Source organism: Stylophora pistillata, chromosome 10, assembly GCF_964205215.1.
Source record: "Stylophora pistillata chromosome 10, jaStyPist1.2, whole genome shotgun sequence".
NCBI lineage: Eukaryota > Metazoa > Cnidaria > Anthozoa > Scleractinia > Pocilloporidae > Stylophora > Stylophora pistillata.
Window position 1 is genome coordinate 7,919,540 of NC_142528.1, and position 23,924 is coordinate 7,943,463.

Here is a 23,924-nt window from a genome sequence, read left to right on the forward strand (position 1 = left end):
GCGTACCGGATTCTTCAGCGGCTTGCTAAGATAAAGTATGCGTTTGTTTACAGTCTGATTTCAAAATGCCAGATCTTCCGGGTTAATTTTTGAGTTGACATATTTTCAAGATTCCGATGGAATGAGAAGGGTAGGAAATGAAAATTGAATTTAAATGGTAGCACAAAATATTAAAATTAACGATTCTTGGGTATTCTTATGCAGGGTGGAGATACTTTCCCTGGAGCAGGGCCTGGCCGGAGGTCGACCGTTGCACGCAATGGTAAATATTTTTTTATTGAAACAAATTTCGGCTGTGTCTATCTTGAGTATATATGTTTATCTTTTCGATCTATCGAAGTATTTTAAGGAGAGAATTATGTACTAAGGGTTAATAGGTGAAGTGTTTGTTGAAGGGTAAGACGACTGTACTTCTTACTTTTTTTCTTGCTTTAAATTAAAGCAAGTTTCTGATTGCAACATGCTGCTTGTTTGATACATGCCATCACTCTCGACCTGACTTCTTGATTCTGACCTTTAATTGAACAAACTTAGACAATTCTATGACTTAATGCACACCAGGAAATTAAGAGTAGAAAAACACTGTGGATAACAGCTGGTCCATTGTTGTACATATCGATCTCTGCTTACGCACAGTAAACTTACACAACTGTGCAGAGAATGTCCCAAACAGAGAAGCACTCAGTCCTTAAACTCCCACGAGTGACCAAGACAGAATTTCTCCTTACGATATCAATTCAATTTCAAAAAGACAAGTGATGAGAATAAGGAAAAATTATTAGTTGATCCAATACACATCATAATGGTTGTCTGGCTGACAGTAAGGAGAATTATTATTGAGATCTTGGGTGTGAAAGGGTTAAATTTATGTTGAATGATGCGGTAATCAATTTTTGAAATTAATTTTTTCACTTTTCAGCCTCAAGCCGAGCAGCTTTAGATCAGGATTTGGACTCTATTCTGAGTGGTGGTAATGATGGTATGTGTTGAATTTGTTCTCTTTACATTAAGACAAAAATATTTTCACTGGTCTGCTAGTCTGGGCTATCACACAGTAATAATATATACAAAGGTTTTTATCTTTCTCATGCAATATTTTTGTTGTTCAGATGATATATTTGGTACAAGTGCTCAACAGCATCCAAAGGCTAAAGGGCAGTCTGGAACTTCAGTAAGTTTTGGTGAAGTTGCATCAGGTTGTAGAGTGTGTATGTGCCAACCGTTTTTGTCATCATTATCATCATCATCTGTTCTTATCACATGCAACCTTTGCATCCCTAGAAGCGAGAATCATCTCATTTAATATATTTACATAGTATCACCGCTGAATCAAGCATAAGACCAGTGAGAATATAGGAAATGATCAACAAATGAAAAGGGAAGGCTTTTTCATCTCAGACCTTTTTCTGGAGCCTAAATTAATGTACCTTTTGTTTGGTTGTGATGTTAAAAAGGGACTAGCCAGGACCCTGGATTTACAATTTACACTTTTTATATCTTATTTGGGATAATTAAAATTTGAGATCATAATAAATTACCACAATTAAATATTGGCAATTTTTCTTCTTAACTACTAATCCACTGACTTTTTAATTATCGTTTAACCTCTCTTCCTTCCTCAAGGGTTTTGCTAAGAAGGGAACACTGACGTCAGGGTAATGTAAAGAGATATTTTGTAATTTTATGAACTGTATCACCCAATGGTTGGGCTAGCAATACTTTATTATTAATTCTCCCCAAGGGGCTTTTCAGAATTAATTTACAACACTTTCGGGGGACTTTTGCGGGACTGCATCAAGCAGTTAACAATATCAATCAAAGGAAGTTGAAGATGCCCCCTCCCCCCAATTCCCAGTAAACAGGCCAGACCACATCACAGTAATCTCGTGAGTGGGTTCTTTAACGTCCCCTGCCTAACCAAATTAACTAATTAATAGATGCAGGAGATGGGACCTACGGTTTATTTGTCCTTATCCGAGGAGACTAGAATGTCTATCCATTTCTTGGTGTTATAGAAAGGTAGCACATTCTCCTAAGTTTTTCTAAGACCTTGAGTGTTGGTCCAGCCAGGGCTTGAACCCTCAACCTCTCGCACAACAGTCTGGCACTCTAACCATTGAGCAAACTGGGGAGCAGATGAATCTCAATTAGGTTACTTACAGTAGAAGGTGAAAGATAATGACCCATTAATTACTAAACCATTTTGTTTGTAGCAATGTTATGAATCAGTCCCATAGCCTGACACAATTTTGGTTTTGTACCGTTCACCATCAACCCCGTGCCTCGTCAATTAGGCTCTATTACTATTTACTAGACAAGTGAAGATTAAGTTTTCTTAAGGGTGTGAAGTATGTATCAGACAGACATTACTGCAAAGTGATAGCATTTGGTATATCTATTTTGCCGCTGTTCTCTTCTGTCTAAATAGCCACTTCTTCAGTTGATAACTTCTTGACGTGTGGTAGCTAGCTAGCTGGGTTTGAAGTATGTATCAGACAGACATTACTGCAAAGTGATAGTAGTTTCATTGGTATCTATTTTGCAGTTGTTCTCTTCTGTCTTAATGGCCACTTCTTCAGTTGATAACATTTTGTGCGGTAGCTAGCTAAACCTTGCATGTTAGACAGCAAAGTTTACTACCTGCTGACTCTTACATGCCCTGTTAAACCCATTTGTGGTGACCTTTTTATTTTTTACTGGACGGGTAGGATTTTATAATTATGTATTTATTATTTTAAATGTTTGTTTTTACAGTGCCACCGATGAAGATTTTTACAGTAGTCTGGCTCAAATGGCTGGGAGTGACATTGATGATGAGGACGAGGTAAGAGATAGTTTCAATATATTTCTTCCTTGGCCATTTTTGGAATTTCTTGATGGTAAAGTTGGTGTGATGTTTTATTTTGGTTCTGATTTCTTTGGACAGTCACTGTCTGAGACAGATGCCAAAAAGATGGCTGACAGTCTTGCTGTGAGTATTGAATATTTTATTTTAACATTCTTATCCACCATAAGAATGTGTACACAACTTGACAGCTTTTCCTTCACACTCAGGCATTGTCATCCAGCCAAAGCAAAGTTGAGATATATAATCAATTCTTGTAATCTTTAACTCTTATGATCTGATATATCTTGGGCAAATTGATAATTGATCTTAATAGGCTGGATTGATAACTCCCTTGGTATCCAACCTTTACCAATGCATCGGTAGTGTGTTGGCCGACACATTGGCTGATGCATTGGCTGATCCTCCCAATGTGTCAGTAGTGTGTCAGCCGATGTGTTGGTCAATCTTGGTCACATGTTGGTAGTATGCTGGTGGTGTGTCAATAGTGTGTCAGCCAACGCATAGGCCGACACGTTGGTAGGTTCAGATTCTTTACCTTTACCCTCTCTCTTCTATACCTTTCTTGTTTGTAACTTGGTTAAGGGAATTTGGTTTTTCATCAGGATGCCACCCTCTGGCTAATGGGTTTATTTATTCTCACTACCTCCCAGCTGGATGATACATACTTGTTGTGATGAGAAGTTACAAGTAAATCACTTCTGAGGGTCAAAAGGAGAAATTAACACTGTAAAACTGTTTTTTTTTTTTTATCAGGGTCTTGATGACATGGAATCTGATCTCTTTGGGGGATCCTTAGGAAAGAAGAGTACACCAAGCAAACCACCAAAACCTGTTAAGGCTACATCAGAACAGAAGAGGATCAGCACTGACAATAAACTACCCCCTGGAACCTCCCCTGTAACAGAGTCAGCTAAATCCAAGATCGAATCTGTATCATCATCCTCATCTACAAAAAGTAGATCCTTCCTAGCTTATTTTTTACAGACACCATTTCTTCTGTTACAGTCAAATAGCCATTTTTTTAAATCTGATGATCTTTAGGGAAGTTGTGCTAGCAATATACCCAATGAATGTAGACCTCTTCCATTGATGGCTTGTGGATGATGATGTTTTATACACTTGCTGATAAGCCCCTATGACCTTGCTGTTAATTTGGGGAAACATCAATTGGTTTATACAAAGTGAAAAAAAAAATGTAAAAAAATGTACATGTTAAAAGAATAACAACTACATGTAGGCCTACCATTTAACACTTTAACCTTCACATCAGTATGCATATCCTCCATACTGTTCTCTATACATTTACTAACTGTAATGACAAGGAGAATTTGTTGAATAATCAAGAGCTTCTTTAGTTGCATGGCGATCATTTTCTCTGTTCTCATGACCTTAATGTGTGATTCAGGAGTGATATTGCAAGGAGAAGTTACATGCTAATCACTAGCTCCTAGAAGTCAAAGGGTTAATAATTTTAATTGAAAAGCCAATGAACAATGCCAAAGTGTGTTTTAAATAATGAAGCTTAGTTTGTATGACCTCAGCCCAATAAAGTCTTGTTTCTTTTTATTAAAATGTATATCAAGTATATGACATGTAAAATATTCAAAGTTTAACTTTCAGCTGGCGAAGCTTCAGAAAAAGCAACTTCCAAGCAAGATTCTGTCAAGGTAAAGGAAGTGAAAAAACCCAGGAAAAAGTTTGATTTTGGAGGTATGTGATCAGTGTTACTGGGATTGCTGATGGGAAAACTCACATCCATCTTGATAGAACAGTATTTATTCTGGAATCTCTTTTTAACTTTGATAACCTGAACTTTAGTTATCAAGTTTATTGAGTTACAGTACTGTAATACTCCAGAACTATGTTTACTATAATTGCATTTTTGAATAAGTTGACATTGAAATCTTTCAGAGTTTGATGAAGATGACCCCTTGGCTGGTCTATTATCTGATGAAGATGAAGACCCAAAACCCAAGCCGAAGCCTAGAAAGTCTACAGCATCAAAGAGCACTGGTTCATCTGCATTATCTAGTCAAGGTTTGAAGTGGACTGTGAACAGACTCTTTAATTTTTAGGCCTAAGTCATTTTGCCTTCGCATTAGATGGTGGCACTACCTCCGACTTATTAACCAAGTTTGAAGTCCTACTGAGAGTTATGGATCAAATTTTCTCCACTCTGATTTATGGCTCAAGAGCGAAGAGTGGGCCATAAATCCAAGCAGAATAAACCTGGTCCATAATTTACCTTATGAACTGAGAAAACAAGTTTAGTAACGTATCTACTGTATGTCTTGGTTCAAGTAGAGAGGGTGGTTTCAATTCAAACAAACTTTTGAATTAGCAGGCTGTATAGTGAAATACAGCCTGCTCAAATTGACCAATCATAAGGCACGCACAAACTGAGAGATGTAATATTAGTTTAATGAAAAGGTAGCTCAATGATGGAACGTAATCATGGAAAATTTAGTTTACAAGAATAAAGCAACTGTTTTAAGTGTACATCTTCCATCACAATTTTCGGAACATTTGCTCTTTTCCCCCATGTCATTGTTGGTAATGAGAATATTTCACCTTAATAAGTTAGGGGCAAGGGTTTTCAACAAAACTTGGTGGTATTTGAAGGTGTGCCTAGAAGTTGGTTGATATTTGTGGCTTTCTTGGATAAAACTTTCTTTTTTGGCCTTCAGGATATGTCAAAGGTAGCTAAGTTCTTTTGGCTAGCTCACTTGTCTTAGGGCAAGTAGTGTACAAGTGGGTACTAGTGGATACAAACCCATTTGAAGAGTTACCAGTAACTTCAATTTGAATAATCACTGTGAAGAGCAGAGATTAAAATTCATAATGTTTCCTTCCCATCCTATGTAGAACTGATGATGAAACAAAAGGATAACGAAACTGCCAATGTGTGAACTACAAATTATATATTTCACGCTTGCTTTATGACCTTACGTTTCTTAGTTTCAACAGAAGAAAGACCAACATCATCCAGAGGGCGTAGGCCGGCCAATCAGGAATCGGCAAATACACCATCACCTCCTGTTACACCAGAACATCAATCCGCCGTCAGGGGAAGCAAAGATCAAGGTGAAACTGTATCTTCCCCTCCTGGATCACCAGGCATAACGCCAGATAAGGAGGAGGGAGATGTAACACCCTCCCAAACTGCACCGCGGAACAAGGGACAAAGAAAGCCTGCTGGTAAATGTTAATATCAAAATGATAACGCCTTGTATGTTTCTTGTGATTAATACTTGTGATTACCCTACTGCCAGGATGTTAGTTCAGAGAATTTGTTGACTTTTTCTTTATTTTCAACTCGTCTGAGTCTCTCGATAATAACATTAATTTCATGTCGCCAAACTTTATGTGTTTTAGCTGGTAAAGCGAAACCAAGTAAGGAAGAGATCAATTTTGACTCAGATGAAGATTTACCAGGTCTGGATGACTCTAAGGAAAACACGCCTCGAGATTCACCCACTCCTCCCGCAAGATCAAAGAAAGAGCAAACCAGCAAACGGAAAACGCAGAACCCACCTGGGGATATATTCGGTGATGATGATGACCTTCCCGCTACCGGTACTGCAAAAATTTTGTTTTAATGTACAGTATAAGCTGAAATGCATAGTGCGTTTTCTGGTTACGTCGCGTCGGCCATTTTGGTGGCGCGAAACATAAATATATAATTGAAGTGAAGCGAAACAAGGATGTTTGAAAAACCAAACCCTCTCCTGCCATGCTCAGAAGTTATTATCCTTACTTGCCAGAATGTTAGTTCTGAGATTTTGATGTAGATGAGATACTTTCCCCACCAGTGATGAAGTTCATGACGACTTTTATGTGATTATCGATTGTTCATCGATTGGCCGATGCCAATTAACTAACCGTAACGGATAGCCATCGATTGATTTTCCGATCATCGATTTTCATCGATTGCTTAGGCCGTGGTGGCAGGGATGGATGCTGTAATTAGGGAATACTGGTATGCGTCTCTTTTATTTCTGGGAGTGAAGGAGTTAAGGCCGCTTTTATTTATTTCTTTATTTATTTATTTCTTGATAACCAAACTGACGTTAAAATAAACATTTACTACATAAAAAAAATCGTCACGTATTTCTAACTGCCTTTATTCAAAATATTGAATATATTCACTTACCGATGTAACCACTATTTTAAAATTGATAGAGACCAGAAGTGACAGCCCCACACAAGGTTCTCGATTCAGCGAACTGCTCGGTAAAAAGGAAAAGGAAGAAACTAAAAAACAAGTTCCTAAATCTTTGGACGACTTCATGGCCAACATAAGCACAAAGCCTCCGGCAGGAGGAGGTACAACAAGTAAGAAAGGTATGGCGGCAACCTGCTATATTTTTATCTCCCTTAATGGCAGGAATTCTTCCTTACAATATTAAAACATTTTCGAGCGGAAAGGCGATGAGAGACAAATATCAACTAGGGAATATTTTTTTGATTTAAATGCTAATTCTCAGAGCTAAAATAGAAAGAAATTTATCGTAGACAGTGTGGAGAATCGATATTAGATCTTAAAACAGGGTGGCTCACTTCCTCGAAGTCATTAATGTATATATAATTTTGTCGTTCCCACTTCTGCTTTGGAAGCTCCACTTGCAGGAAAGCTCTGAACCGTTGTTACCGGCGTTTTTTTCTCTTTACTATTAAGCGTTCTAACATTCTGAATTAAGTCGCCGCAAGGACGTCGCGAAGAACATTGCAGGTTAACTGATCTGTGCACGCGAAGGTGATATGACGGGCCTCCATAGATAAGCGTGCGCGTTTATATACTTATCGTAATCGTTTACGTTACAGTTTCCAGTCCAACATCTGAAGATTCATTCCAGTTTGGTGGTTACATGCCATCTGCAGCCTCCAGTGGTCGATCGCGCGGCCGAGGGGGCCTGGCAAGACCAGACACAGCCCCTAGCTCCACCAAGCGTTCCGTGCGGTTTTCAGATGACCTGGGACTAGATGATGAACTCTTTGGAAGTGAGAGGCCCTCCACAGCTCCGAGTCAAAGGTCGCCCAGAAAGCAAACAAAGAGAGAGGACAGAGATGAAAACATCAATGGATCGTATTCAGACGATAGAGACCAGAAACCAAAAGAAGACAGCAAGCCAACCAGAGGACAGGCGAAGATTAGTGGTGGGTAGCCACTTAAGTGAAGTATTCCACCGTACATTTGGATACATCACAGATAACGTCTTTCAATAAATTGTTGGCTGAACCGTTTTCCTGGCGAGAATAAACCAAAAAGAGTGTGGTTGCTAAGAACGGCGAAAATTGACACATAAATTGGAAAATTAAAAAAAAAAATCAATAGATTTTTCAGAATGGACAACCCTTGTCGTAGCCTCCTTTAAAAGAAAGAGTAAAACTTTCGTCTGATTGGCGGAAATAGCACGTAATTGTAATCACGTGATTTTCCGCGCTTTCACTCGAGGACCATTGGTCATGTGAACCTCTCATCGGTGCGTCGTGTTCAAAGTAAATCACATCGTTAATTCAGTACCAATACCACTATTTCAATTTTTTTTTCTTTTGCTTTAGAAGAAACCAAGATCGAACAAAAAAAGAATCCACAGACTGAGAAACCAAAAGATAACAGCACACCTGCTACACACGGTATCACCGTAAATTTTTTTTCCTCTGATTATTTAATGTGTGAAGCTGGTCGGGTGGCTGGGAAGCTTCGGGGGTAACTGTGAAATCCTGAGGACATGCTCTCAAACAAGGACTTTCTCATTCTTGATACCAGTAGGCGGTTAAGACACAATGGCCTTGTCATTTGAGTACTTGAAGCCATAAAGAGAGATCTGCGCTCGAGTTTCAGGCAGCCATTTTATTGAGTTTCTAGGCCATTAACGTTTCGCTCACATTTACTCTTCGCTGAAAAATATAACTAGGTGCCAGTGAAGTGTTAGGTAAACATGACACGATGCTCTGTTAGTCTTGCTGAGGGCAATCGAAGAAGCGGTACGACTGGTCGCTTCATGCTCTAGAGACTTTTTCAAGCTGCGAAAATAATGAGCGGTCAGGATCCTGTAAGGGTCGTATTCGAAGATCTTAGTAGGATCGTAAGACTTTGCCCTACATCAGTGAGCCCAAAGGAGTCAAGTAACCCTTTATACCTTGGTCTCTTTCTTTCATCCCAGGATCCAAGTCAAGTGGAGGCGGCGGAGGAGACTGGTTAGGACTGAGTGGAGGCGATGACGATGGAGGCCTGGATCCTAGTAGTGCTCCTCCCAAAACAAGCACATCATTTCCTCAGGAGAGCAGAAAGGACACACCCAGCAAACAAGGTACTCTGTGACTCCACAATATTTGTGTGCTGTTTTTTCTCAAAATTAATACGTAATGTGTTATTGTTTTGTGTTCAGTCCCCACTGAACGTCAGGAGAGGCAACAATCACCGCCGGGAAGAGCAGGCCGACGCCGGGGGGATGGTGATAGCGATGAGTTCTTACGCATGTTGGGAATTACACCTGATGAGCCACCAAAACCAACACCAAAACAGGTCGAGTCAGCTGATGACAGTGGCAAGTAAGTTTAGCTACGTTTGCCTGCTTATACAGTGCAAGGCCACATTGCTTATATTCGCAGTTGTTACAACGTTTATGTCAATCCAGTTGCCGACCATAGTGGATAAGTAGATCGATTGACTGACAGACTGAATTACTAACGGCCTGTTTGGCTTATTTGCTGACTGACTGAGTTACTAACTGCCTGTCTGATTTATTTGCTTACTGACTGACTGACTGACTGACAGACCGTCTATATGGCTGATTTGCTGACTGACTGGCTGACTGAGAAACTTACTAACTGACTGGCTGGTTGAAAGACTAACTGGCTAACTGCCTGTCTAACTGATTTGCTGACGTACTGACTGACTGCCCGACTGGTTGACTGACTGACTGACCGCCTGTCGGGTTAATTTGCTGACTAACTGACTGATTGGCTGGCTGACTGACTGACTGACTGACTGGCCAGCTAACTGACTGGTAGACAGATCGACTGGTTGCAAAATTACTCAAGTGATTGATTCATTGACTGACTGATACCCATGGCATAGCTCTTCTTGTCGCTATACTTTGTTCAATTATCTCTCTGACCGGTTAATGGCCTGATTGTGTTGTTCAGGTCGTCTTTGTTTCCTTGGGAGTCCCCAGGGGGCAGTCCACGAAGAGGAAGGCGGTGGCGTAATCAATCTAGTCCGCAGTCCTCGTTTGATGAACCAGACCCTGCATCTACCCTGGGAGGACCCCTAGATAGGCCACATCAGGGGGGTCCCCTGGAAAAAGATGACTTTGAAAAGAGTAAAATGCAAGAAACACGTCAACAATCTATAAACCAACATACAACAAAACTGCAAATTGAACAGCAACCAGCCGCCGCAGAAATTCAGACGAGAAGAGAATCTCAAACAGCCGCAATCCACGACAGTTCTTCTCCTGCGGCAGCTGTTCCACAAGCGCAAGTGCCACCCCCTGCGTCACGACCACAACAGCCTGGCCCTCCTTTCCCCCAGCAGTACTCCCACCAGTCATACACTACCCAACCCGTCCCCCATGAAACTAACGTTCCACTGCAAGTGACAGCTCAACCTTCAGCTCAGCAGGTGTATCCTCTGCACCAACATCTCTCTGCTTCACAGTTCCAAACAACTCCTTTTACCTCACCTACCGGTCAAAATGTCTCCCAGACCCTCTCCTACCAACCACATTACCAGTCCCCAGCTGGATTTCAACCATCGCCCCAGGTCGTCCAACCGTCGTCGGTAGAAAGACTTGAAATGTCAAAATTGAAAGCCGAAAGTGAGCTGCAGCAGAATAGACTCTTGGAATATGAACTGGTAAACGAACAGCACGTGCAGCAGAAGACAAGACTAGAAGAGGAAGTGAAGGAGCTTATGAAAAAGGTGCAAGAGAGGGAAAATGTTCGACAGAGAACTGATCTGGACGCTTCCAGTAAACTGTCAGAGTTGGAAGGGAAGGTACGAGGTTATGAGTTAAAATACTGGGGAACAATAACAGATCTAATTTTCTCCAGTTTTCCCAACGGGCTATTATCACAGGTTGGGAATGATCTTTGTGAAACAAAAAGTACTTACAAAATTTTTATTAAAGCACCCAGGCCTCAGAGTGTCGAACTTCTACTACTTATATCCGTCTCGATGTTGAGTGGCATGCCGTAGTTAGAAATTTACTCTTTTCACCTGTCTCGGGGTTTTGATAAAGTGTCGCGATTTTAAGGAAGGATTCGTGTCAGGAGCAGTTTTCAATTTAATTTCATGAGCAATTCGGGATCGCACTTGATTTGCTTCGATTTGCCCTTTGATTGGTCCAGAATGCTCACGTCACCTTCTCAATCAATCAGGTGCAAAACTAAAACCAATTGGAAGTGGGTCACTGGCGTTTTCCCACGCTTTATTGGCTCCTTGCCATTTGATTGGCTATTGTGATTACTTTGGTTTTGGTATTAGGACACTCAGTTCATCGGAAAGTGCCTTAGATGTTGTTTTGGTGTAAAGAGTGAATATTACTTTACCTGTGATTCTAATAGGTCCGCCGTTACGAACTTGAGCGGGAACAACTTCTGACTACGATTGAGGCGTTGAAAACAAGACACAAAGATGAACTGGCTAACATAGATGCCTCTCACAAGTAAGACTGTTTCCCTGCCAGGGTGATTTACTTGAAATAAAAGCTGGGAAATTTTGCATCTCATTTTGAGCCACATAACATTATGGAAACTTCATTATTATGATTAAGCTTACGGTTAGTCTGAGTCATCCATTTGTTTCAAATAAACAATGAACATTTTAGGTAAAACCATGGTTTTTTTTAACAAAATCAACAATTCACAAAAGGCTGCTCTTGAGGGCTTTCCACGAGATGAAATTTACGGTTTGCTCAACTTCACCTTGTAGCTGGCAAAAAAATTAAAATCCACCCAACCTACTCGACCAATCGAAGGCAAAATTTGCGAACCATTTCATGGTTTGGTTTAGTTATTTTTGTTTTTAACCAGATCTCACTTGAAGACCTTGGAGGAGTCTTACCATCGCCGCGAACAAAGGCTCCAAGATGAAACCGACCTTATTATCAAACAAAACAGCGAGAAGCTAAAAACTTTGGAAACGGAGAAGGCTGATATACGAGCGGCTAGCAACCGAAAACTTTCAACGCTGGAGACAGCGAAAAACAATGAGATAGAAACGTTAAAAGACCTTCATCGGCGAGCGATGGAACAATTACGTCACGAACACGAGGATGAGATGGCACATTTCCGAAGGCTCAAAGAGCAGGAGGTGTCAGCGGCCACAAGCGCGCATGCCCACACCAAGTCGCTTCAGTCCCTTATGGACCAAGTCTTAAACTCGACTCGAGAAGTGAGTGACTTACGACAGAAGATCGAGGTTACTCACAAAAGTGGTTTGGAAGAGCGCGAACTCTCCGCGAGGGCTCGGGACGAGTACCTGAAACAATTGCAGGAAAGGTTACTACGGCAACAATCTGAGAATGACGAGGAGAGGACCAGGTTACAAGGCAAGTTACGTCATCTCTTACCTTGAGAACGGATCTGAAAGGGGAAAAGGAAGTTTTCTTGTGATGGTCATTAGCGTGATCGCAAGAAGTTAAACCCGAACAGAAGCAAACATTCAAAAAAAGTAAACAACATGATGATGAGAAGCAAACATCTCGCATTATTTTGTCGCCTACGCCTGTATGATTTCAACAGCTTTCACATACGTTTTGTTAATATTACAGGCCTGGTCGCCAAGATGGAGTTGCACATGCGCGAGCAGTCTCGACAGGTCGATCAAGAAAGATGGCGTCTTTCTCAAGACGAGTCAAGAATGAAAGCAGTTCAAGCCGCATTGGAAGACGAGAGACGAATCACAATGGAACAGCTCTCCTTGCAAAGAGCTGAGGTACGTGTTTGTCATCAAAATCAAATTTCGCCCGTAAGAGCAATATTTTTTTGTGGCACACAGGTTGTGAAAAAGCTCAAAGTGAAGCTGGATACTCTGAACTGGCATCAAAAAATGTATGGCAATCAGTAGGGAGAATTTCTTTGCTCAAGCTAATAAAACCCGCTAGTAAACCCTTATTTATCAGTGCTAAGTATCCTCCTTAGGTGGGCCTCACTTGATGAGAGAGACCGCGAGATACAACTAAAATTTCGAATTTTAGTGCAACTTTACCTTAGGAAATGAATTGAGAAGAATGTGCATTTGTTGTCCTACTTGAGCGGGATTAAAAAAAAGTAGACGTGGATGTCTTTTTTTTTTTTTTTTTCTAAACAGTACAGTTGCGAAAGGAGGATAGCATGTTTATATTTTGCCGAAGTAAATCGCATATATTTTGCTAACGTTAATAAAACTTTGACAATGAAAGCTTCCTCCACACCTTCCCATTCCCTCAACTCTCTGTCCTATGACTAGATGATGACAACCGTAAAAACACAGTCTCGAGGTTTTTTAGGAACTGGCAGTGCTGTTTTGCCTTATCGCAAAGAATTGAAACTTTCTATTGACTCACTCGTTCTGCTAAAAGCCGAGTCGATAATTTAAAGATGAGAGTCCTGGCCAAACATCGTGTTTGTTATATCCAGTCCGTCTTCTTCCTTCAATTAGATTCAGCGCGCCCGAGATGACCTCGTACGAGAACAAAGAACTGCTATGAGTCAGATACAAGAAGAGCGGCGGTCACTGGCCACAGAACGAGCCCAGCTCTCCTCCGCTCACAGAGACCTGATCAGCAGAGAGAAATTGAAGACTGAGACGAGCGTACAGGTGAGAACGCCTCCAAATTAATAGACCATCATTTTTATTTACATTTTTCTGTAATACTTGAACATCGGCGACCGATGTTTTTATGTATTCTTGGGTCAGGCTGAGGCTGACCTTGGAGCAACTGCAGTAAAGATTAAAGAGGATGCTGCTGCCCTGAATGTACGGGAGGCTCAGCTGAAACAAGAAGAGGAGAGAATGAGGAGAGAGAAGGAAGAGCTCGAGCGGAAGCGGATTGGATTTCAGGAAGAGAGAGACAGAGTCGGAAGGTTGGGCCTCGAGGTACAGAAGAGATCACGAGAGATCGAGGAACTTTGCACAGTAAGTTTCCTCTTATGGATTTTTTCTTTGTCACACGCTTGTGACAAAACGGAACACCTCTCTTTATCCCTTGACCCTGCTTAAACCCCCCTCCAGCATCCTTCTGATTCTGTTCACTCACACGGCGCTTCCCACATTGCTGATCCTAGCAGTATGCAGAAAGCTGGTCACATATAAACCAGAAAAGCCTAAATCATCACAAAGTTCACTGTATGCCAGTACTGGTGCATCGGAGCGCGGAATCCGAAGGCTTGAGTTTCGATTCCTCGTATTATATTCACATTTTTTCTTTATCCTGCATTCTTTAATCTTCCTTTTAGTTTCCGCTATTTTAATCAAAATTTTTTTAAGGTTCTTCTTCTTCAACTGGTGTCATTATATGTTACCGGAGTACCTTAACTTCCTAAAGCACTACGTGCCTGTCTATTTTCATGAAACTAATTCGTAATTACTCAGCTACATTTTTAACTAAAGAAATCGTTGGTTTGTTCACATTGATATATATATATATACACGTAAAACATCGTCTTTATGATGAAATCAGCTTTAGGGAATGTTCAAAAGACCTACAGGGTTTATGGTTAGTGCGCTGGAGTCCAAATTCTATGATCCGTGTTTATGCGTACCCCCGGACTCACCCCTTCCCCCCCCCCCCACTCTACTTCCTTCCCAGCCAGACCATAGTGCCACCTGCATCATAAATCAGGATAAGCTGTGGCATCTATGAGGGTCAGTCTTTTCGGCAGGCGTTGCCTTGTGATCCGGTTATTTTCGTAGTTGTAGCGACTAGTCGCTTTATTTTCAGTACCTAGGCACGGCGCGGTGATAATCAACTAGTGATTTCACTAGTACTCACATTGATTAAATACTGCTCTTTTTCCAGGATGCTGGTCGGGCGCGCAACGAGGGCGAACAGGCCCTTGAACTTGCAGAACGCGTGCGTGTTAATGCAGAGGCTCAAAGAGCGGAAGCTGAAGGAATGTTCCTGGTCGTGCAGGAAAAAGAACGACAATTGGCACAGGTGTGGTATTCAATCAAATGAAATAAAATCAGAAGTACTTGTCTCATGACCATGTCCCTCTGAGGCCCGTATGTGCAAGTAACAAGTCGGAGACTAAAATCACAGGTTTATGAGCACAGGCAACCCAAAGCGAACTACACACAAATTCTGGCATTTTATGATATCGCTGCAGGCGATGTTCGCAATTTTTTCGTCTCAGAGCCTGACAAGGGCTGCAGTGAAGTATACCACAACCGTTTCAAAATTTGGCATGTGACTAGAATTGCTTATATCCACATTTCAGCGCTTTCTGTGACCGATAATGACAGAAACGAGAGGGAATGAACAATCCCTTGCTCTCCTCCCTTTCCATTTTACTTTCAGACTTTTAATTATTATCACTACGCTGTTCTTTTTAAAAGCCGATGAATTTTCGTTACTAAGTGCTCCTTTGATGTTTGTAGGATCGTCTTGCTATCGCTCACGAGCGGCGTATGTTGGAGAAAGACAAGCAATCAGGGCGATGCTGGCAGTGTGAGGGACGGCGAACGAGTCCCGCTGAACAGATCCATGCATCCCAAGGTAAATAACTGACGGAAATCATAAAATACACTTGTTTAATCTTTTAATTGAATTAACCCCTATTCATTTAACCCTTTTCCCTTCCCTACTTCAAATGCAAGATAGCGACTTTTGCGTGATAAACATACATACATACATTAACAAATGGTAAACACCACAGCGTACACTATTGAGTTATGGATGCACGCGGGAGGTTGCTAAGCACGAAAGAAGCGTAAGAGTCGCTCGAGGCGATAACCGAAAGCGACTCCAGCTTCTTGAGTGCTTAGCAAACCTCCCAAGTGAATCCATAACTCAATAGTGTACGCTGTGGTGTTTACCATTTGTTTTATATCATAACATTGATACATTGTAGCTAAAGAGTTCCCTTTTATTTAACAAATCTTACGCGACCAGAAAAAACAAGCGCGCGCGGAAAAATAGTCTTTGCATTTGCTCACGTCAGCAGCGTACACCCATGGGCAAATGGGGGACGCTAAATTAACCAATCAGAGCGCGCACTTTACTTTGGTTATGTTATAATTAACAATTATTCCACGAGCGCGCGTTGGATATGAGATGAAAGATAGCCAACGAGGCGCGTAGCACCGAGTTGGCTATAATCATCTCATATTCAACAAGCGCGAGTGGAATAATTGTTTTATTAAAAACGCCCCCAAGAAATTATTATTTTGTAAGAAGAAACCGGATTTTTTAGCTCCCTTCTGATTTTAAGCTGACGCGTACGCTTACCATATTTGTAGATTATGGTATATTGGCTCATATACCATAATGGCTAAGCCAATAAAAAGTCTTGAATTGCATTATCAAATAATCCAATTTTTAATAATAACCTTTATTAACGTGTCTGGTCGTTCTAGTGCCTGTAGGAACTAATTGAGGACACCCATAAACGGGGTTCCGGTCAGTTCAGAGTCAGGGCACTTCATAGACAAACTGAATATCAACTTCCTCTTGGAACGCCTTCGTTCAATTGACAAAAACTTTGGGTTCCGAATGAAAAAAAAAAAAAAAGGCTTTTATATACTGTGTCTGTTATCTCAACTGAATGCCAGTCTATTTAAGGGACATATTTCCTGTCCCGAGGGGGTCTCTCGAATAAAGGTTACTTTTTCACGACCTTTTTATCTGTTTCCGTGAATGAGGGGACTCTAGTTTGGCTGCGTAACGGGCGTTGTGTATGTTATTTCCTGCGTATGTTGCTTACTTTCTTACCGAGCGCCTGTTACTCAAACTAGGCATCTCTGTTCGTGAGATACCCCTTTCAAAGGTGTTGCAGTGAGAGGGATTCCTCTGCACCAAAGTGGAGGGTTATGTTTCATGAAAAGGAAATAAGGAGATTCGTGAGGATATATGAATATTGGTAGCTTAGAAACTCTAGAAAAAAATTCTAGAAAGCTGATGTTAAAGATTCGGCAGAACCGACCGATGTGTCACAGCCTGAGAGAAAATATGATTTATTAAGTAAATGATCATGAAGGTGATTTACAGGAAGTTTTGGGACGCTATTCACCAGCGCACAGTCAGGCAGCTCTTGTTAGCGTTGGCGGTGCCTGTAAATCATCTGCATCGCTTGTCACTGCGTTTCCGAGGACTGAAGTAGATAAGTGCCCAGGTCAGACTGCGCGGCACCTGGTTGATTGCGTTTTTATTAAAACCTAATTAGTACGGGAATAAACTACAAAAGTTTAATTTTTGTTTTATGAGTGATGATTAAATTAGCGATATCCTTCTGTCAGATTTTAAGAAGCGGTGTTTCCTGTGGTTTACCAAATCCTGACGCCAGCATTATCCTAAGATTAATGCGCGATGAAAGAAGATCGATGTTTACCCTTTCTAGAAAAAAAAAGTGTCCTTATTGTGATCATGCTGAGATCACGTGCGTTTCGTGTTAGAAATCCTTTAATTCCGGTATGCTTATAGCATGACAAAGTGGAAAGTTTCCAAACTTTGCTTAGAAAGTCGCAAAATGATTTCCACAAGCACACTTGTCTAGTGAAAAATTTGTTTCTCATCAGGTATACATCAGCCAAAAGCAAGTTTTCCAAGAACTTTCGTCACGATAATGTCAAAGTTACACTGCTGTCTGTAGCCTCCTACACAGACGTTCTTTGGGCTCGTCACGCAATCTTCCTCCCCCAGGCTACTATATCTGTTGATGATTATTTTGTTTATCCTCGTATCAACAAACGTGGTCCGACCGAAAATCGCAGAAAAACGACTTCGCACACAGTTCTCAGAAATTTGCATACACAATGTATTACGCTCGTATTATCTGTGGATTTTCAGCTTTATATAGTTGTTTTATTGCTGTGATCAGACAGATCTCTAAAACAAAGTGGAACAAGCGCCAACATCAAAGCTGTTGAAATTTTCATACTTTCCCTGTTCAAACTTTTTATCATTTTATATTCTATAGAAGTCCCATTCTTTTCCCTGCTTGGAAAATGGTCCTTCCCAATAATCATAGACACCCTCAGTCAAAAGAGAATACTTAACTATCTCTCTCTCGGCATCGCCTTCAGTCCACTTCCTTGTCTCATTTCACAACAGGCCTTGAGTCTTGGCTTAAGGTGTCTTAAGGCGTAAAAATGTTCTTTTACTTGCACAGATATCCGTTCCCAGCTCATCGATGTATACTAACCATGAAGTCATTTAATTTTACAGTTTCAGTTTCGCCGGCAATGGACGCGTCAGTCCACACCCACCTCTCCCTGCCCATGTCTGTACCTGGGACTCCTGACTTATTAGTGAACACTCTGGAGTTGAAACGGACTCTTCGGAAGTGGTCACATGACAAAGAAAAGGTAACTATGATGTCTAACGGGCTAAAAGACATGAAATTTTAGACACGCTAGTTGCATGACCTATAGTGAAGTCGCTAAGAGCTTTCCTGGTACAATTTCTGAACTTGAGGTATTAACCTTAGTATTTTTCTCTGTTCGGAGAAATCTAACGATTCGGAAGAGTTTGTGATGTCGAAGGTTTAACCGGTGGAACTTTGGTCTTAGATTTGGACGATAGCAGTGGGAAATTGTTCAGTTCGAGAATTGGACGATCAGTTGACGCTTTTTCCCTGCCAGCTACGGTCATCTCAAGCATCCAGTTGAGCATATTTGTCCAGCTCAGTGCAAAGTAGTTCGTATTTGTAACTGATATTTGGGGTCAGCTTTTGCTCCGAGTAAAACTAGGATTTTATAGCTCTTAAAAGTGATCAAACGTTTTAAATCGTTGCTGTCGAGGTTTTTCATGGACTTCTGCTTCTTCTGTCGACGTAAGCAGATGAATTGCTATGACACATTCATTTTTCGTGTTTTATCATCAGGATGAAGAATTCCTAGAACAAGAAGCGCAATTTCTTAATAGATTACAGAAGTCACGTGACACCAGCAAAGTAAAGTCCAGTCTTCCTCTGAATTCAATTGTTTCTTAAAACGTGGTCAAGTGAGTGCTATATAATAGCTGATATCGTTTTCTTGTATGTGTGTCTGTTTGTTTTTCTTTTTAAATGTTCGAGTCCCATAGGTAATAAAAATCGCAGTTCACGCACGAGTAAGGACACCATCTAATTGGTGAAGTAGCTGACAACTTTTACTTATTTCTAGAAAGTAGCATTTTGTCGGCGGGCAAGCAAGCAAGTAAACATGTTTCGTTGTGTGTTGAGATACTGCCATTGTTGCGGAGATATATTTGCACAATTGTTTGAATAACTTAAGAAGTCGAGTGAAAAATCTATCAAAGTGACAGAACCATTAAGTTTGGGCGACAGTCAGGCGACATGCGCAGAATCTTCTCTTTTGTTTTGATACATCGAAAATAGTTAATTAATCAGTAAGTTAGTGTAAGATTGTGTCTGTTTTAAATTTTTTTGTTTTTTATCGGTTATTACTCAACTTTCCTAGTTACCTAGAATGGGATGTGGCACCGAGTTGGCAATATGTTGGTATGCCAAGCTGTAACTCTCTCATTTTGTCGTTTCCTTTGTTTAATGACCAAAGAGGGTTTTCAAGGATATTCGTGTGTGTGGCTTCTTGCCAGCTTCTAAACTTGCATATCATTACATTCAGCAAGTCCGTCTGTGATGTTTTGACTCTGTTCCCATATATATAAATGGGTTTTCATTTTTCGTTTTGACAACATTTTGAGCGGTTCAACCTCAAAGTTGATAGGTCAGGTCAGCAATATTCTACTCAAGGTCAGATTTTATGGTGTGCACACATTATTGTCAGTTTAATGCACGTAAAATATGGCTGTCACATGAATACAATGCTTCTTCAGTTATGGAGTACTGTCTGTCTGCTCCTTAGAAGCTTTGCCCACCATTACCATCTAACACAATTGACAGTAACAAGGCTATCATAATGACGTCACAGAATGACGTGTTTAAGTGATCAGACACTTTGACCCTGAAACTCTTTTCGTATACTTTACTTGCCCGCCGACATAGCTCATTTCTTTTTTTGGAATGGAAGATGCCTGAGGAGGTCAAGTTACCGAATTTCTCTTATTTATTTATTTTCCAGCGATGTTCATACTAACCTCCAAATTAACAAAAACCGTAGAATGGAATGACATCGAAGGTGAAAGAATACTCCAAAAAGAAACGAGAACTTTAAAGCATGGAGAAGATTGTCAAGGACTGCAAATGAGCACGTAGACCAAATGTAGGCTGAATATCTGAAGTAGTGCATACCCTGGCGTAGCCTTTTAATTAAAAGCTGTGGACCTCGCTACAGTACTTAAACAACTACTTTTTAAAACTGTTTCTCTTTCTATGGTATTTTGGTCAGAGGATTAACTATTTTCAGGTACCTGACGTCACATTACAAGATTCACATTCTAATTTGTGGCTGTAGGACTGAAAATTGTAAGAATAATTTGTACAGATAATCATTCAAGGCAGAAATGACAATGTAAAGATATTTTCTTTGAATAACAAACTGGTAATAAATGTATTCCTATCAAAACCTCTGGCATTGAGTTATTAACATCATTCTAGTGAAATATACAGCCTCATTCCATGCCATCTTACTTAGTGTAAAACATGCTACGAAATATAAAAGCTCTTCCAGTCGTCTGTAAACTAATAGAAAACATAAAAATAAAAAAAAAAAGCGTCCTTTCTGTAATGTGCCATATTCTTATTTTACCTCCTCCCAACGAGGGATCATGTAACCCATTTCTTACGTCTCTCCTACATTCTCCTCTAAAAATGATTTCCTCTGATTCCTCACGTAAAATTTTGCGCCCCTCATAATTCAGGCTCGCGATGCACTCTGAAAACCGACACAAACCGGATTCCTCTCAAGAATTCTACATTATCCACGCGAAGAAGGAACTTCAGTTATTTTGGTTACGCCCACTAAATTTGCGGCAAGAGTTTGCTTCAATCGATTATCTTTTTACAAACCGTCTTTTAGAGTTTTGAATAGCAAAACAGCAAATTATAAAGAAAAACGCGATCGTATAATTTAGTGTAAAGCCATGTTATCCAAATCTCTTTCTGTTAGATGATTAACGTAACAAATCGGTTTGATCGTGCATGCATGGTTCATGTGATGCCGTGATGTTTTCCTCGCAGTATTTGTGATAATGATTTCCGCTGGTCGAGGGTTTGGAAGACCTTCCGACTCGTGAAATTCCATTACAAAGCCATTAATGTACTCAAGGCTTCATACCAACAGTCAATCAATCTATCTAGCAGTCAATCATTCAATATATCACCACAAAAGCATTAAAGTATGATTTGATATCATCAATCCATGCATTAATCATTAATTTACCCCATCGGATATTGAAACAAGCAGTTTATAAATGCGTTGTGTGTCATTCCTTTTTCTTTCAGTTTAGACTTTGCGATTTGCCAAAGTTGTCACAAACAAAAAGTTTAAGACATAGCCCGCCAAAGCAGTATTTAAAACCGCTATTTTTGTTCCCGCTAGCGTTTCATGTTGTACGCTAAAACCAATATTTCAGTCTAAACTCGATATTCTGTTGCTATTTGGGGCGGTAAAGTTTTCGAACAAAGGTGTGCACAAAAACTTCAAAACAATGCTACCAACACCAAAGGTATACGATATTTAACGGTGACTTTCACAACTAATTATTTTTCATCGTATTTGCCCAAAGATGTTATCAACAGTTTGGTTAGAAGTTAACTTTTACCTACTGGTACATGTGTATTATGCATGAAGCTGAGTTTTTTTGGAAGCTCTGTTTAAAAAAAGCTCGATGTTGTCTTGGAAAGCAATAACGGTCGTGATATCCTTTTTGTTGGAAAATATTTGTCAGTTAACTAGAAATTCTGTTCAACGCACGAAAGGCGAAACGTCACGTAATTAATTACTCAAGTAAACTTCTAAACAAAAAAAACGGAACAGATTCATTCTTTTAACTGGTGCAGCTTCCCGATCATGAGACGTTTACTTATAATGCTCCAAACATAAAGGCGTATTCCCTCACATATGTCTAGCCTGCTTCAGCTGTCAATCGTTAGAACTATTTTAGCGGCTCTGAAGACTAAAAACAACTGAATATAGAGAATTGCCAACTTACAATCTCCACACAAACAAAGAGCATTGGGCACAATATTTAAAAATTCCTTTTTTGATGGAACATTGTGTCTAAAATTAGCAAAATAAAACATAAAAACTAAAAAAAAATGCCGAGTATAAGATTTCAAAAGGAACCTCTTTCTTTGAGTTGATGAAAAAGAACAAAAGGATCAACTTATAAATATTTCTCAGTGGGCTTCACTTTATCATCGAAGAGTTTTGGTGAATGCAATAATATATTAAAAAGACTGTTTAACAAAGTGCAATGCAATCTATTTTAAGAGAATATGAACATGAACAGTTTTAGCCTAAAGTCGGTCAGATAATACAAATATTCGGCCCGGGTAATAACAATAAACATTCCTGTAGAAAAGAATGTGTATTGTATTTAATTCACGAACCCACTAAGCAACATCATCAATCGATGTACTTTTTAGTTGGGCTAAATAATCAAAAGATACGTATTCACATGGAAGTAATTCGGCAAGACTAAGGAGGGAACGCTTTATTTTTAGATTTGGAACATGCCATTTTCATTATATCAAAATTCAAACTTGGGCTTGGGGGAATAAAACAAACTAAATCACATCCAGGTTGAGGGATGAATAACTAATTTCTCTTGTTTTGTTCTCCTAAGCGTCGAAGCTATGTTGGATTTTTAGTATATCGAAAATGACCTATTGTTCACTGTTTAGAGCCAACTATGAGTGAGCCCCTATTTAGAAGCCACACTTGTTTTTCGCTCATCACGCTTGGGAATTTTAAATTTTTGAATCATATTAAGACGAGCTACCTCTCAACGTGGTGTTGCAAATTGAAATTCTTGATCATTTGTTGATTCAGGCAGTTTTGCAATTATTTTCAAAGGTTTACCTTGAGAATCTAATGACCTTGACTGTACAAGTGCTTGCTATAATATAAGTTCAGGTAGTAATATGAAGAGACAGCACAAGTGGTAATTAAGTTTTCGAGAAAACTTTCTCTTTAAAAGAAAATGTCAAGCCTGGCCACGTGATTTGTTTTACGCAATGCAGAATTACACGTGGAATGGAGATTAGGTTTTTGCTGTTGTGTTAGGGGCATCTGACTCTAGAAATCGCATCAGTTCTATCTGTCTTGTATCCAGTTTAGAGGTCCAGCTAAGGTTTAAGCCGTCGTTGTACTTCGACAAAATGATATGGTAAAGAACGCAGGCAAGAACTTATTTCCGTCACCAGTCACACTGTCTTTAGGGATCTTCCTGGTCAACTGAGTTATTACTTAAGGCCAATACAAAACCTCATTCAAAGTGTAGCTTCGCTCACCCTTTTCCCTCTTCCTCGGTATATACAAGTTTTTCCCAGGTTAGAGCAATTTGTTACTTAAAAGAGATTTGAAAGGTCGTAGACCGAAAGGTGCTAAGAAATGGGGTTCGAAAGTAAATAGGCACCGTCTTGGAAAAGGGAATAACTGAAAGACTGTAAGGTCACCACACTTCGATACAACAGTTTCACCTCCCAGCTCCTTTCAATGTACGTAGAACAGTTCCATTGACTGGAACCAAGCTAGAGTTTTGTTTCTCTGAATAAGGGGGCGGGGGGAAGGGAGGGGGAGGGGGATAGGGGAGGGAGGGGGATAGGGGAAGAAGAGGGAGTGAGGGGAGAGGGGCTGGGTAAATAGTTTGAGGCGGGAACAGAAGTGGAAAGGATCTTACGTGTAAAATTTCCTTGTTCTGTGGAAAAATTTCTTGATATTTGATTTTAACTTTGAACTTCCTCGAATGCTGAACATCGGGCTATTGTGTTCTGCTTTGAAACAAAAATAGCAAATGTA

The 23,924-nt window shown here is 40.2% G+C and overlaps 1 protein-coding gene across 3 annotated transcripts; it reads left to right on the forward strand.

Moving 5' to 3' along the window:
• The first annotated feature begins 34 nt into the window (after positions 1-34).
• Positions 35-20,525, forward strand: LOC111328294 (uncharacterized). 3 transcript variants are annotated; one of them, XM_022932697.2, is made up of 28 exons: positions 35-130; positions 205-262; positions 920-979; positions 1,110-1,171; positions 1,624-1,655; positions 2,755-2,824; positions 2,927-2,971; positions 3,602-3,803; positions 4,469-4,558; positions 4,760-4,885; positions 5,807-6,046; positions 6,224-6,424; positions 7,031-7,192; positions 7,673-8,005; positions 8,411-8,485; positions 9,016-9,162; positions 9,241-9,403; positions 10,001-10,853; positions 11,423-11,523; positions 11,891-12,408; positions 12,631-12,794; positions 13,500-13,658; positions 13,758-13,976; positions 14,860-14,997; positions 15,441-15,558; positions 18,226-18,365; positions 18,884-19,002; positions 20,082-20,525. In XM_022932697.2, exons 1-27 carry the CDS (start codon positions 122-124, stop codon positions 18,989-18,991), a joined length of 4,593 nt encoding a protein of 1,530 aa, XP_022788432.2. In that variant the 5' UTR covers positions 35-121; the 3' UTR covers positions 18,992-19,002; positions 20,082-20,525. The 3 variants fall into 3 exon arrangements, with proteins under 3 accessions (XP_022788432.2, XP_022788434.2, XP_022788433.2); XM_022932699.2 differs by having other exon boundaries at positions 18,884-18,952; XM_022932698.2 differs by having other exon boundaries at positions 8,414-8,485.
• Positions 20,526-23,924: the final 3,399 nt, after the last annotated feature.